This window comes from Oncorhynchus kisutch, linkage group LG25 (assembly GCF_002021735.2).
Source record: "Oncorhynchus kisutch isolate 150728-3 linkage group LG25, Okis_V2, whole genome shotgun sequence".
NCBI classification, from domain to species: Eukaryota; Metazoa; Chordata; class Actinopteri; order Salmoniformes; family Salmonidae; genus Oncorhynchus; species Oncorhynchus kisutch.
Genome location: NC_034198.2, coordinates 22188690 through 22204162, shown reverse-complemented (window position 1 = coordinate 22204162; position 15473 = coordinate 22188690). Strand labels below are relative to the sequence as shown.

Below are 15473 nucleotides of genomic sequence, written 5' to 3'. Positions count from 1 at the left end.
CCCACTCTTCCACCAAGGCACCTGCAAGTTCCCGGACATTTCTGGGGGGAATGGCCCTAGCCCTCACCCTCCGATCTAACAGGTCCCAGACGTTCTCAATGGGATTGAGATCCGGGCTCTTCGCTGGCCGTGGCAGAACACTGACATTCCTGTCTTGCAGGAAATCACGCACAGAACGAGCAGTATGGCTGGTGGCATTGTCATGCTGGGGGGTCATGTCAGGATGAGTCTGCAGGAAGGGTACCACATGAGGGAGGAGGATGTCTTCCCTGTAACACACAGCGTTGAGATTGCAGGCAACGACAACAAGCTCAGTCCGATGATGCTGTGACACACCGCCCCAGACCATGACGGACCCTCCACTTCCAAATCGATTCCGCTCCAGTGTACAGGCCTCTGTGTAACGCTCATTCCTTTGACGATAAACGCGAATCCTACCATCACCCCTGGTGAGACAAAAAAACACTTTTTGCCAGTCCTGTCTGGTCCAGCGACGGTGAGTTTGTGCCCATAGGCAACATTGTTGCTGGTGATGCCTGGTGAGGACCTGCCTTACAACAGGCCTACAAGCCCTCAGTCCAGCCTATCTCAGCCTATTGCGGACAGTCTGAGCACTGATGGGGGGATTGTGCGTTCCTGATGTAACTCGGGCAGTTGTTGTTGCCGTCCTGTACCTGTCCCACAGGTGAAATGTTTGGATGTACCAATCCTGTGCAGGTGTTGTTACACATTGTCTGCCACTGCGGGGACGATCAGCTGTCCATCATGTCTCCCTGTAGCGCTGTCTTAGGCGTCTTACAGTAAGGACATTGCATTTTATTGCCCTGGCCAAATCTGCACTCCTCACGCCTCCTTGCAGCATGCCTAAGGCACATTCAGACAAATTAGCAGGGACCCTGGACATCTTTCTTTTGGTGTTTTTCAGAGTCAGTAGAAAGGCCTCTTTAGTGTCCTAAGTTTTCATAACTGTGACCTTAATTGCCTATCATCTGTAAGCTGTTAGTGTCTTAACGACCATTCCACAGGTGGATGTTCATTAATTGTTTATGTTTCTTTGAACAAGCATGGGAAACAGTGTTTAAACCCTTTCATTTCTGCCCACAAATTTTCTATGGGATTGAGGTCAGGGGTTTGTGATGGCCACTCCAATACCTTGACTTTGTTGTCCTTAAGCCATTTTTCCACAACTTTGGAAGTATGCTTGGGGTCATTGTCCATTTGGAAGACCAAGCTTTAACTTCCTGACTGATGTCTTGAGATGTTGCTTCAATATATCCACATAATTTTACTTCCTCATGATACCATCTATTTTGTGAAGTGCACCAGTCCCTCCTGCAGCAAAGCACTCCTAGAACATGATGCTACCACCCCCGTGCTTCACGGTTAGGATGGTGTTCTTCGGCTTGCAAGCATACCCCTTTTTCCTCCTAACATAACAATGGTCATTATGGCCAAACAGTTCTATTTTTGTTTCATCAGACCAGAAAGTATGATCCAAAAAGTATGATCTTTGTTCTCATGTGCAGCTGCAAACCATAGTCTGGCTTTATTATGGCGGTTTTGGAGCAGTGGCTTCTTCCTTGCTGAGCGGTCTTTCAGATTATGTCGATATCGGACTCGTTTTACTGTGGATGTAGATACTTTTGTACCTATTTCCTCCAGCATCTTCACAAGGTCCTTTGCTGTTGTTCTGGGATTGATTTGCACTTTTCGCACAAAAGCCCATTCATCTCTAGGAGATCTCCCCTTCCTGAGCGGTATGACAGCTGCGTGGTCCCATGGTGTTTATACTTGCGCACTATTGTTTGTACAGATGAATGTAGTACCGTCAGGCGTTTGGAAATTGTTCCCAAGGATGAACCAGACTTGTTGAGGTCTACAATTTTTTTTCTGAGGTCTTGGCTGATTTCTTTTGATTTCCCCATGATGTCAAGCAAAGAGGCACTGAGTTTGAAGGTAGGCCTTGAAATACATCCACAGGTACATCTCCAATTGACTCAAATGATGTCAATTAGCCTATCAGAAGCCATGACATAATTTTCTGGAATTTTCAAGCTGTTTAAAGGCACAGTCAACAACTTCTGACCCACTGGACATTTGATACAGTGAATTATAAATCAAATAATCTGTCTGTAAACAATTGAGGGAAAAATTCCTGTGTCATGCACGAAGTAGATGTCCTAACCGACTTGCCAAAACTATAGTTTGTTAACAAGAAATTTGTGGAGTGTTTGAAAAACGAGTTTTAATGACTCCAACCTAAGTATATGTAAACTTCCGACTTCAACTGTATAAATATATATATATTTGACCTTTATGTAGGCAAGTTAGTTTTTTTATTGAACCAGGAAAAGCCCATTGAGACCCAGAGTCTCTTTTTCAAGGGAGACCTGACCAAGGCGGCAGCAACAATCAATACATTACAGAATTAAAAAATACAACAACATGATTCAGTTACACTACTCCGTAACTGTCTCCCATAAATATTTTAAATGAATTCAGTGGCACTAACATATCTAGATGATGGCGCCGAAGAGGATGGATGACGTTTTACATGCCCGTAACCAATTGTGCTATTTTGTTCGTAACTTATTTTTTTACTAACTTGATTAGTTTCACACCTACGCCCACGAAGCGGCCAATATTTTGGATACAAAAGTTGTCAAGAGCGCATTCTGACACACTGGAAGCAATTTACGAACTTTGTTCTGACGCTATCAGTGGACACAGAAAGACGGATAAACCATGTTTAGCGGATCTCTTCTGTGTATAAAGTGACGCAAGTGTGCAAAAAAATAATCTAACGATGCCCTTAGCTGTTCTACAAGTGGTCTGAGGCAGGCGTAAGACTACAGGCGTTTTCAAATGCATTGGTTTTGGAAAACAGCTCGGAGATGTAACGATGTTCTTGCGAAGGTGTTAACGACGAATTCATGCCGCGTTCATAACAACTGGGAACTCTGAATAATACGACGTAAAATGATGACGGAAAGTCGGTTCTCTAGAAAGAGGACCGAGTTGGATGACCTTTGAAATCGATTTTTCCCAGTCGGAGCTCATTTTTTCTCCTGTGTTCCCAGTTGTTTTGAACGCACTGAAGTCAGAAATGTCCCATTTCCCAGTTGTTTTGAACGCGGCATTCGCTTTTGGGAAACCGGACCAGGTAGGGAAAGGGGTCCAGCTCCGATATCGTCTCTCAGAGCAGTCATCCCTCAGGGTCTCTATGCTACCGCCTACTGATATGTAACCTCTCAATGCAGTACATCTCTCTGGAAAAGTGGGGGGTTCGAAGGAAACCATATCAGGAGAAGTGGGGTTTTCAAAAAGTGCCACTCAAGATGTCCTTTGTGTTATCGGACTTTAGTCATGGTCTGCAGAGATGACAGTAAGGAATTTCAGTTGTAGCCAAGAAAAATGTCTATTCACTCACTGTGAGCTTTGTCTTTGAACTTTACCTACCCGTTGCCATGTACGTAACTTTAAGTTTTTCGTAAATGCTAGCTAACGTTAGCTACCTTATTATAAGAAGCATTCATTTGACAGTGTATTTGATTAAATATTTGAAATAATAATAGAAGTATCAAGTCATGGCGGTTCTAGTATTTATGGAATTCCAGCGCTTCTAGTGTTAAGACTCCTTTCGAAATCCACACTTCTCCTTATATGGTTCCTTTCGAAACGCCCACTCTTTTCGATATCCCACTTTTTCTGAGAGATGCAATGCATTGAAAGATAACATTTCAGTAGATGGCAGCATAGAGACCTGAGGGATGACTGCTCTGAGAGATGACGTCGCAACTGGACCCTATTGCAGGTACATTCAGTGGTTAGGTTGGCTGACAGCAGGATGACTCCGCCCACAGTACCATTACATACCTTCTCTCAATTCTGGCTAGCTAGTTAGATTGAGGCTAGTTAGCACAGCCAATATTTGTAGAATCAATTTCAGGTATCTATCATCTTCACTGTTGGTCAAATTAAACACACTCCCCTCATGTCTGGTCGTTGTGGTGGTTAGATTTCGGCGAATCAAGGGGTTGATCATGCTGCTGCTACTCGAACTTTCCTCTCTGAGCCCGTTTAGAGAGCTAAACATATTGACGTCGGCCATTTAACTGGCATAAATCAATGTCCAACTGTAAGAACACTTTGGCTTTAATATTTTCCATTTCGCATGAACGGTAACTACTTTAGGTAGATGTTATTATCAAATAATATTTACAAAAGCTCGCCAGAGGAGTCCCATACCGTCAAGTGTCATCCATTTCGAACAACACACACAGGAAATAGAGGGGGGGTGTCTTAAAAAAGCATGAGCTGAACATTACGTTCAGTTTAATCAATTCACGTCTACTGTGAGGAGAATTATGAATCAATTCTGATTTCATTTGTATCATTATATATTGATGAGATTGTATCACTTTTAAACCGTAACCCTATCCATTCATGTAATCCATTACCGCGGTCTTGTTCGTTTTATTATTTTGCGCTACAAATCAGACATTCCCTGCAGCATCTCATTTCGTCCCTGATCCTGGCAAGGATGATGATGAAATGTTACAAATCTTTATTGGTGACATACATGTTTTTTTAATATTATTAATCAGAAAAAAATACATATTTTAGAGATCGGCTCAAAAGAAAACTACAAGTACTGACTTGTTCAATAGTTCACCCCAGAGTCATATATTTAGTCTAAACTCTATGGCTTTGGTTTACCCTATGCAAAACATAATTTAATGGTTATATTGACAGGCAGACAGCAAGGGATTGGCCCGCTGGATGGTCTTGGCAAGACGGGATACTGCTTTTGTCAAACAACTTTTGACGTTGATTTGACAAAATTTAAATTATTTCTAGCCATGACCCTGCTTGGACGCTGCGAAACCGAGATAACCGTTGATGCGCATTGCGCACCAACAACGAACAGTAAGAGAACGTCATAACACAGGCACACAAACTGTCTAAGAGGGTTGAAGAGGGTAGGCACTAGCGCAGGGGTGGGCAACATTTTTGGCTCGAGCTCCACAGCGTGATTTTGAAATTCAACGGAGGGCCGCATTTTTGGGGGGACTAATTGTTTGTTAAAATCTATTTGCGGGGTCTCCCGAGTGGCGCAGCGGTCTAGAGAGGATGGTGTAGTGGGGAGGGGGGGGGGGGGTCTATTTCAATAGTATTACCCGGACTAATGGAGAGAATTTAATTAATTTAATGTAATGTAGGCCGTGACTGGCCTCACACTCCAGTACAGTAGGTGGCAATGTATGCACATTAAAGTTGGATGCGATCCGCTTAACAAACCCCGACGAAGAAGAAGAAGAGGAAGAGCAAGAGCTCTGCTCGTGTTCTCTGCGCAGAATCTATGGTGATTAATCCAAAACAAGCGCGCGGATAGATGGATGTCAACATGAGGAGGAAGAGGTCTACCTTTGTTTTCATTGCAGCCACTTCCTTCTAAATCACGGTTTACTGATTTTTGTTGTTGCGATAACTGAATTCTGTTAACTGAACGTTAGTTTTCTTACTTGCTGACAACATGTATGACAGCTAGCTAGCTGGTTTGTCAGACGCTAGCCATCTAGTTGTAGCCGGAATTTGATTTGATGAAATGGTGCTACCAGAGAAAACAGAATCAACAAACAGAATATAGACCTTATACAGACAGACAGTGCACCAGCTAGGGTGTTTTCTTCAAACAGTCGAGATGACGGATGCAAGGTGAGAGGAGTACCCATCTACATGTTTCCTTGTTCATTGATGTTACACTCAACTGCAAGGAACCATAATTGTGTAGAATGAAAACACCTGCATACATGTACCAAAGCCATTTGTGTCATGATGATTATATTTCTTAACAGCTCTGAACCAGCTGGAATCATCAAGGCCATTGACAGGCACTCTGTGCATCAGATCTGCTCTGGACAAGTTGTGTTGACCCTGGCTACAGCTGTCAAGGAACTGGTTGAAAACAGTATTGATGCAGGGGCCACCAATGTTGGTAAGTGCTTTGCAAATTAGAGGACGATCGATTATGATTTTTCAAAGCAAATACCGATTATTGGATGACCAAAAAAGCCGATACCGATTAATCGGCCGATTAAAAAAAATATATATATATAATAATTATATAAATATATAATAATGACAATCACAACAATACTGAATGAACACTTATTTTAACATAATACATCAATAAAATCAATTTAGCCTCAAGTAAACAATGAAACATGTTCAATTTGGTTTAAATAATGCAAAAACAAAGTGTTGGAGAAGAAAGTAAAAGTGCAATATGTGCTATGTAAGAAAGCTAATGTTTCAGTTCCTTGCTCAGAACATGAGAACATATGAAAGCTGGTGGTTCCTTTTAACATGAGTCTTCAATATTCCCAGGTAAGAAGTTTTAGGTTGTAGTTATTATAGGACTATTTCCCTCTACCATTTGTATTTCATTAACCTTGACTATTGGATGTTCTTATAGGCACTTTAGTATTGCCAGTGTAACAGTATAGTTTCCGTCCCTCTCCTCGCTCCTCCCTGGGCTCGAACCAGCAACACAACGACAATTAGCGCACGCTAACTAGCTAGCCATTTCACTTCGGTAACACCAGCCTCATCTCGGGAGTTGATAGGCTTGAAGTCATAAACAGCGCAATGCTTGACGCACAACGAAGAGCTGCTGGCAAAACGCACGAAAGTGCTGTTTGAATGAATGTTTACGCGCCTGCTTCTGCCTACCACCGCTCAGTCAGATACTTAGATATTTGTATGCTTGTATGCTCAGTCAGATTATATGCAATGCAGGACACGCTAGATAATATCTAGTAATACCATCAACCATGTGTAGTTAACTAGTGATTATGATTGATTGTTTTTTATAAGATAAGTTTAATGCTAGCTAGCAACTTACCTTGGCTTACTGCATTTGCGTAATAGGCAGTCTCCTTGTGGAGTGCAACGAGAGAGGCAGGTCGTTATTGCGTTGGACGAGTTAACTGTAAGGTTGCACGATTGGATCCCCCGAGCTGACAAGGTGAAAATCTGTCGTTCTGCCCCTTAACAAGACAGTTAAGTTAACCCACCATTCCTAGGCCGTCATTGAAAATAAGAATGTGTTCTTAACTGACTTGCCTAGATAAATAAAGGTATAAAAATACATTTAAAAATCGACAAATCGACTCCCAAAAATACCGATTTCCGATTGTTATGAAAACTTAAAATCGGCCCTAATTTCCGATTAATCGGTCGACCTCTATTGCAAATACTGTACTGTAAATCGACTGTGGATGTAGTATGGTTTCTGTTTTGGAAATGCGTTGTTGTTGTTGCACAAATCCAAAATATGGAGAGTTGTTTCCACCTCATATCTGTAGACATTAAATTGAAGGACAGCGGAACAGAGCTTGTCGAAGTGTCTGACAACGGCAAAGGAGTGGAAGAGGCTAACTTTGAAGGACTAAGTGAGTAAATGGTAACACCATTTATCTGCCAATTGTATGTTTGTATATTGCATACTGTAGTATACTGTTTTTATAGGACACTGTACTCAGGCCCTTGATTTTATCCTGCTGCCCACAGCCTTGAAGCACCACACATCGAAGCTGAAGGATTTCTCTGACCTTATCCACGTGGAAACATTTGGCTTCCGAGGGGAAGCCCTCAGCTCTCTTTGTGCCCTCAGGTAAAGCTGTGTTCTATATCTCCTGGATGGATGGAGAGTATAACATAGTTGTACTTACTCTAAAGAGTCAGATGCAAGTTCCCTACTCTCCTCTGCAGTATTATCAGCTGACCTCCTCTCTTCTCTACCCAGTGACCTCAGTGTTGTGACCTGTCATGAAGCTGCACAGGTGGGCACCAAGCTGGTGTTTGACCACAACGGTCACCTGACCCAACGGTCGCCCCACCCCAGGCAGCAGGGCACCACAGTCAGCCTGTCGCAGCTCTTCTACACCCTGCCCGTCCGACACAAGGAGTTCCAACGCAACATCAAAAAGGTCAGTTATTATCAAATGTATTTATAAAGCATCAGCTGATATCTCAAAGTGCTGTACAGAACCCCAGCCTAAAACCCCAAACAGCAAGCAATGCAGCTGTAGAAGCATGGTGGCTAGGAAAAACTCCCTAGAAAAGCCAGAACCTAGAAAGAAACCTAGAGAGGAACCAGGCTATGAGGGGTGGCCAGTCCTCTTCTGGCTGTGCCGGGTGGAGATTATAACAGAACATGTTGTTCTGAAGATGTTAAAATGTTCATAGATGACCAGCAGGGTCAAATAATAATAATCACAGTGGTTGTCGAGGGTGCAATAGGTCAGCACCTCAGGAGTAAATGTCAGTTGGCTTTTCATAGCTGATCATTCAGAGTATCTCTACCGCTCCTGCTGTCTCTAGAGAGTTGAAAACAGGTCTGGGACAGGTAGCACATCCGGTGAACAGGTTAGGGTTCCATAGCCACAGGCACAACAGTTGAAACTGAAGCAGCAGCACGGCCAGGTGGACTGGGGACAGCAAGGAGTCATCATGCCAGGTAGTCCTGAGGCATGGTCCTAGGGCTCAGGTCCTCCGAGAGAGAGAAAGAGAGAAAGCAAGAGCGAGAATAAGAGAGAGCATACTTAAATTCACACAGGACACACCGGATAAGACGGGAGAATACTCCAGATATAACAGACTGACCCTAGCCCCCTGACACATAAACTACTGCAGCATAAATACTGGAGGTTATTAGTCACTAGTCAGTCATATTCGTTTGGATCTACACTGAGTGGTGTGCCATGCTGTGGTTGGACAGTACATTACTCAACCACAACACAATTTACTAAAATAACAGCACTCCTTTAAAAGGAATGTCAACACACTACTTTGACTGGTTTTATTCTACTGTTTGTATTTTCTTCAGAACTGGTTTAGGGAATGCATAAAGTATTGTGCTCCCACTTTGTATGTGTGCAGGAATACACCAAGATGATTCACATCCTCCAGTCCTACTGCATCGTCTCAACAGGGGTTCGTATCACCTGCACCAACCAGACGGGACAGGGCAAACGCACCCCGGTCCTCTGCACCAGCGGCAGGCAGAGCATGAGAGACAACATTGGAGCCATATTTGGCCCCAAACAGTTGCAGAGTCTGCTTCTATTCCAGCAGCTCTCGCCAACAGACAACATCAAGGAGGATTATGGACTGAGTAATGCAGACCTACCCAAAGACCTCTTCGCAATCTCCGGTTTTGTGTCACGAGGGGATCATGGTGTCGGGAGAAGTGCCACAGACAGACAGTTCTTTTACATCAACAACCGCCCGTGTGATCCTTCTAAGGTCTCCAAGGTTGTGAATGAAGTGTATCACACCTTTAACAGACATCAGTATCCGTTTGTTGCATTGAACATCACTGTTGCCTCAGAGTGTGTGGATGTGAACGTCACTCCAGACAAGCGTCAGATCTTCCTCCAGGAGGAGAAACTCCTGCTAGCCATCATGAAGAGCTCTCTCATCGCCATGTACGAGACTGGAGTCAACAAGATCAGCCTCAACCACATGTCCTTCTCCACCACCAGTAAACACACTTTACAAGATTCCTACAGACCAGCAGAGCCTCCATCTGATATGGAAGGATGCCAGGTTCCATCATCTGAGACGGCTCCTGAAGCTGGAGATGATTCAGAATCTGTTATACCAAGCCCCCAGTCTTCTCTCAACTTGGCTGGATTGAAGGCTGCTTTCTCCATGCACAACAGCCCAGGCAGTGGGTCCAAGTCGAGCACTGCTAAAGCTGCTAACACTGGTCCAACCCAGAAGAAACTGCAGTCTTTCTTTGGAGGCTCTGACAAGAGTCAGAACACACATGGGCCAAGTTTACAATATCCTTTGAAAATCAGTCGAGGTGCAGTGAAATGTTCCCCTGTGGGGAGGTCTGTGCTGGAGGGGTTCAGGTATGGAATGACGCCGGACAGCAACATAGACTCTGGCAGAGAGAGCGTCCTGTCGGAGCACAGCTCCCCCACAGCCACCCCAGAGAGTCTCTGTGCTACTACAGGGTCAGAGTTCAACTCACCAGACAACATAGTAGATGACGAACCCATTATAAAAAGCGAGGCACTCAATGAACCTTTCAACGAGGAACGCACAGTTGCTAAGCACTTCGACCGGCCGATTGAACCACGTATTTCAGAGATGTCTGAGGAAATGAGCTTCAGTCCCAACGCCAAGAAGGCCAAACTAGAGGATGGTCAGTTCTCTTTAGAGTACAAGACCACACATTCAGCCGGTTCTGAAGGATCCTCTGGGTCTAATGTGGACGCACCAGTCTGTGTACAGAAGAGGACAGTGCCACTGCAGTTCTCTGTACAGGAGCTGTTTGGGAGGGTGAGAAGGCTTCAGGAACAGCGTAGAGAGAAGGCGGAAGACAGGCTACGCTACAGACGCTTCAGAGCCAAAATCAGCCCTGGAGAGAATCAGAGTGCTGAGGATGAGCTGAAGAAAGAGATATGGTGGGAATTTAACTGATATTTTTGGTTATTGGTGAATTGTGAGGACAATATTCTTTTCCTGACCACTATATTTGACCTTTTATCTCCATAAAAGAAAGTGTCACAATTTAATCTTATTTTTTCTATTGCATTTCTGAACCAATTTTTAGGTGCACGTTGCCTTCGTCAGGGTCGACATAACATAACAACATGATTATTATCGAGTTATTATACTTAAATCTGTTGAAATGTTCCCATCTGTAATCCCTATAGCAAAGACAGTTTTAAGGACATGGAGATAATCGGCCAGTTTAACCTGGGCTTCATCATAACTAAGCTCAACTCTGACATCTTCATGATAGACCAGCACGCCACCGACGAGAAGTACAACTTTGAGATGCTTCAACAACACACTGCACTGCAAGGACAGAGACTCATTGTGTAAGGAATAACTGACATTCACCACCACTTTATATAGGTAACTTAACTCCTTTTGTGTTAAACGTATTTGTTTTTATGGTGTTCTCAGTCCACAGAATCTCCACCTCACAGGGGTCAGCGAGAACGTTCTCATGGAGAACCTTGAGATCTTCAGAAAGAATGGCTTTGATTTCCTCATAGATGAGGAGGGTAAGAAAAATGTAAAACAACACGCTCACTCACTACTATATTTAGTGGGATAAAATATACCTTGCCATAAGAAATTACAATAACACTCTCCAAAAGGTAGATCTCAAACTAGCATGCATGGGTATGGCACCTGTCTGTTTTCTGATTCTGAATTCCATTGTGCTCTGTGTTCCAGCCCAGGTGATGGAGCGGGTGAAGCTGGTGTCCCTGCCAACCAGTAAGAACTGGACATTTGGTCCGGGGGACATCGAGGAGCTCATCTTTATGTTGAGTGACAGCCCAGGGGTCATGTGTCGGCCGTCTCGTGTCAGGCACATGTTCGCCTCCAGGGCCTGCAGGAAGTCAGTAAGTGTTTGTTACAGTTGAAGTCAGATGTTTACATACACCTTAGCCAAATACATTTAACACTGTTTTTCACAATTCATGACATTTAATCCTAGTAAAAATTCTCTGTCTTAAGTCAGTTAGGATCACCACTTTATTTTAAGAATGTGAAATGTCAGAATAATAGTAGGGAGAATAATTTATTTCAGCTTTAATTTCTTTCATCACATTGCCAGTGGGTCAGAAGTTTACATGCACTCAATTAGTATTTGGTAGCATTGCCTTTAAATTGTTTAACTTGTGTCCAATGTTTCGGGTAGCCTTCTACAAGCTTCCCACAATAAATTGGGTGAATTTTGGCCCTTTCCTTCTGACAGAGCTGGTGTAACTGAGTCAGGTTTGTCGGCCTCCTTGCTCGCACACTCTTTTTCAGTTCTGCCCACAAATTTTCTATGGGATTGAGGTCAGGGCTTTGTGATGGCCGCTCTAATACCTTGACTTTGTTGTCCTTAAGCCATTTTGCCACACCTTTGGAAGTATGCTTGGGGTCATTGTCCATTTGGAAGACCCATTTGCGACCAAGCTTTAACTTCCTGACTGATGTCTTGAGATGTTGCTTTAATATATCCACCAAATTTTCCTCCCTCCCATCTATTTTGTGACGTGCACCAGTCCCTCCTGCAGCAAAGCACCCCCACAACAGCACCACCCCTGTGCTTCCCGGTTGGGATGGTGTTCTTCAGCTTGCAAGCCTCCCCCTTTTTCCTCCAAACATAACAATGGTCATTATGGCTAAACAGTTCTATTTTTTAAAAATCAGACCAGAGGACATTTCTCCAAAAAGTGCAATCTTTGTCCCCACGTGCAGTTGCAATTGCAGATACATCTACAGGTACACCTCCAATTGACTCAAATTATGTCAATTAGCCTATCAGAAGCTTCTAAAGCCATGATGACATTTTATGGGATTTTCCAAGCTGTTTAAAGGCACAGTCAACTTAGTGTAAACTTCTGACACACTGGAATTGTGATACAGTGAAATAATCTGTCTGTAAACAATTAGTTGTGTCATGCACAAAGTAGATGTCCTACCCGACTTGCCAAAACTATAGTTTAACAAGAAATTGGTGGAGTGTTTGAAAATGAGTTTTAATGACTCCAACCGAAGTGTATGTAAACCTCCGACTTCAACTGTATATGTTTTTGTGATGTATTAATGTGATTGACTTGTGATTTAATCACTAAATAAGAATTATTAGTACAAATACACAAATACATAATGTATGTTATGCAGTGATTGAAAGTGTAAATGTTTGTTTGGTATTTTAAACATACTTTTGCGCTAGTTTTCCAACGACACAATTTTAATTTGTGCCCTGGTCCAATGATGCTATGTACTCTGTCTCCCACGTAAGGTGATGATCGGTACTGCTCTGAGCACCAGTGAGATGAAGAAGCTTGTGGTTCATATGGGGGAGATAGAGCAGCCTTGGAACTGTCCACATGGCAGACCCACTATGAGACACCTTGCAAACTTGAACATCATCTCAGAAGACTGAAGTTCACATTGGTTTCTCAACTCAGCTGGACCAGCTCAAACAGATACACTGAATACCTCTCTAAACAGTGTTGGCCTGCTCTTATCTGAATAGACACTAGGTTGCTTTTCACCCCCAAAACATTGACTAACTCATTATGTAAAACCAAGCACTGTTAGGTTTTTCTTTTTTTTTTCTTCAATCTTAACGTTTCATCAATTTGACACAGCATGTTCATGTTCAGCCTCCATATTTGTTTTATATTTCTACAAATTTTATTATTTTAAGTACACATTCAATAAAATAATCCAAACACAAATGCTCTGACATAATTTCAGTACATAAACCCAACTTGAATAGAACAATATTTGTGTTTCTACTGTAAATACTTTCTTGACATACTGAGGATTCCATACTGAGCTCCTTAGCATGGTATGTTTACTGAACTGCATCGGCTAGATGACAAAGTGAAATGGCAAAATGGGTTTAAACAGAAAAAAACCTGAGATAACGACTCACAAACGGTCATTAAGTCAACTTTTGGCATTTGGCTCCCAAGCTGGTGTTGTCTTGGAACCACAGGTTGTCGATCAGGGGTGTCAAACTCATTCCATGGAGGGCCTATGCCGTGTTCAAATGCTAATTGACTTGCTGATTTGTTGCAGCACGTGTATATCTACAACCAGTTAGCAAGTCGGAAATTTCAGAGTTTCCTAGTTCCGACTAACGTGAACGTGGCATTAGTGTCTGCAAGTTTTTGTTTCCAATTAAGCTCTAGACAACCAGGTGTGGAGAGTTTTTTTAGTACACGGGAGGGGAGGAAACTTGCAATCACTCTGCCCTCTGTGGAATGAGTTTGACACCTGTGTTGTAGATGAAGAGTGGGATAGGACACATTTAATGACAACCACCATTCACTGACAAACAATTTGAGAGAAGTGATGGTCCCTGGTCTTCCTAATATTATTGTCCAAAGGTAAACCATTGCTCATCATTCGTCTCTCTCTCTGAACATGAAACAATGCCTCCATATTGTTTGTTTTTCCCATAATAAATGAAGCATACATTGCTCAGCCTGCTAACTACATGATCAATGAAAACAATCTGCTCACTCGAGTATGATGATAAGTATCAAAAGCAGTTCCATGGTGAAGGTGTGGCATATTTTCAGGGAGAACATGTCTTTAAGGTATTTCATTATGCCATTTCCATATTGTCTCTATATCACATTGTATCCTGAACAAAAATATAAACGCAACATGTAAAGTGTTGGTCCCATTTTTTATGGGCTGAAATAAAAATTCCCAGAAATGTTCCACATGCACAAAGAGTATTTCTCTCAGATTGTGTACAAAATTGTTTACATCCCTGTTAGTGAGCATTACTCCTTTGCCAAGATATTCCATCCACCTGAAAGCTGTGGCATATCAAAAATTGTATTAAACAGCATGATCATTACACATGTGCACTTTGTGCTGGAGACAATAAAAGGCAAACGTCCAACAGCTGTTGCCAGAGATTTGAATGTTAATTTCTCGACCAATAATCTGTGTCCGACATTAAATAAATTGCCACTACATCCAACCGGCCTCACAATCACAGACCACATAACCACCCCAGCCCAGGACATCCACATCCGGCTTCTTCACCTGTGGGATCGTCTGGGGGGAGGGGGGTGCAGAGGAGGATTTCTGTCTGTAATAAAGACCTTTTGTGTGAAAAAACTCATTCTGATTGGCTGGGCCTGGCTCCCCAGTGGGTGGACCTGGCTCCCAAGTGGGTGGGCTTATGCCCTCTGAGGCCCACCCATGGTTGCGCAACTGCACAGTCACGTGAAATCCATAGATTAGGACCTAATTTATTTAAATTGACTGATTTCCTTCTTTGAAGTGTAATGCAGTAAAAACTTTGCATTTATATTTTTGTTCAGGATATGTTTTTTTAAAAATATATATTTGTTTATTTCACCTTTATTGAACCAGGTAGTCTAGTTGAGAACAAGTTCTCATTTACAACTGTGACCTGGCCAAGATAAAGCAAAGCAGGGCAACACAACAACACAGAGTTACACATGGAATAAACAAACATAGTCAATAATACAGTAGAAAAAAAGTATGTACAGCGTGTGCAAATGAGGTAAGATAAGGGAGGTAAAGGCAATAAATAGGCCACAGTGGCAAAATCATTTCAATTTAGCAATTTAAACACTGCAGTGATAGATGTGCAGAAGATGAATGTGCACATAGAGATACTGGGGTGCAAAGGAGCAAAAAAAAAAAACAGTATGGGGATGAGGTAGTTGGTATTTACAGATGGGCTACGTACAGGTTCAGTGATCTGTGAGCTACTCTGACAGCTGGTGCTTGAAGTTAGTGACGGATATATGAGTCTCCAGTGATTTTTGCAATTTGTTCCAGTTATTGGCAGCAGAGAACTGGAAGGAAAGGCAGCCAAAGGAGGAATTGGCTTTGGGGGGGTGACCAGTGAAATATACCTGCTGGAGCTCGCTCTACAGGTG

General features: G+C 42.8%; 1 protein-coding gene across 2 annotated transcripts; it reads left to right on the top strand.

Moving 5' to 3' along the window:
* Positions 1-3271: 3271 nt before the first annotated feature.
* Positions 3272-14024, top strand: LOC109870393 (mismatch repair endonuclease PMS2). Of its 2 annotated transcripts, none has more exons than XM_031804493.1 (10): positions 3272-3814; positions 5859-5998; positions 7371-7457; positions 7576-7678; positions 7811-7994; positions 8947-10484; positions 10737-10904; positions 10993-11093; positions 11269-11438; positions 12833-14024. In XM_031804493.1, the coding sequence occupies exons 1-10, from the start codon at positions 3771-3773 to the stop codon at positions 12974-12976; spliced, it is 2679 nt and encodes an 892-aa protein (XP_031660353.1). In that variant the 5' UTR covers positions 3272-3770; the 3' UTR covers positions 12977-14024. The 2 variants fall into 2 exon arrangements, with proteins under 2 accessions (XP_031660353.1, XP_020316471.1); XM_020460882.2 differs by lacking the exon at positions 3272-3814 and adding an exon at positions 5179-5718.
* Positions 14025-15473: the final 1449 nt, after the last annotated feature.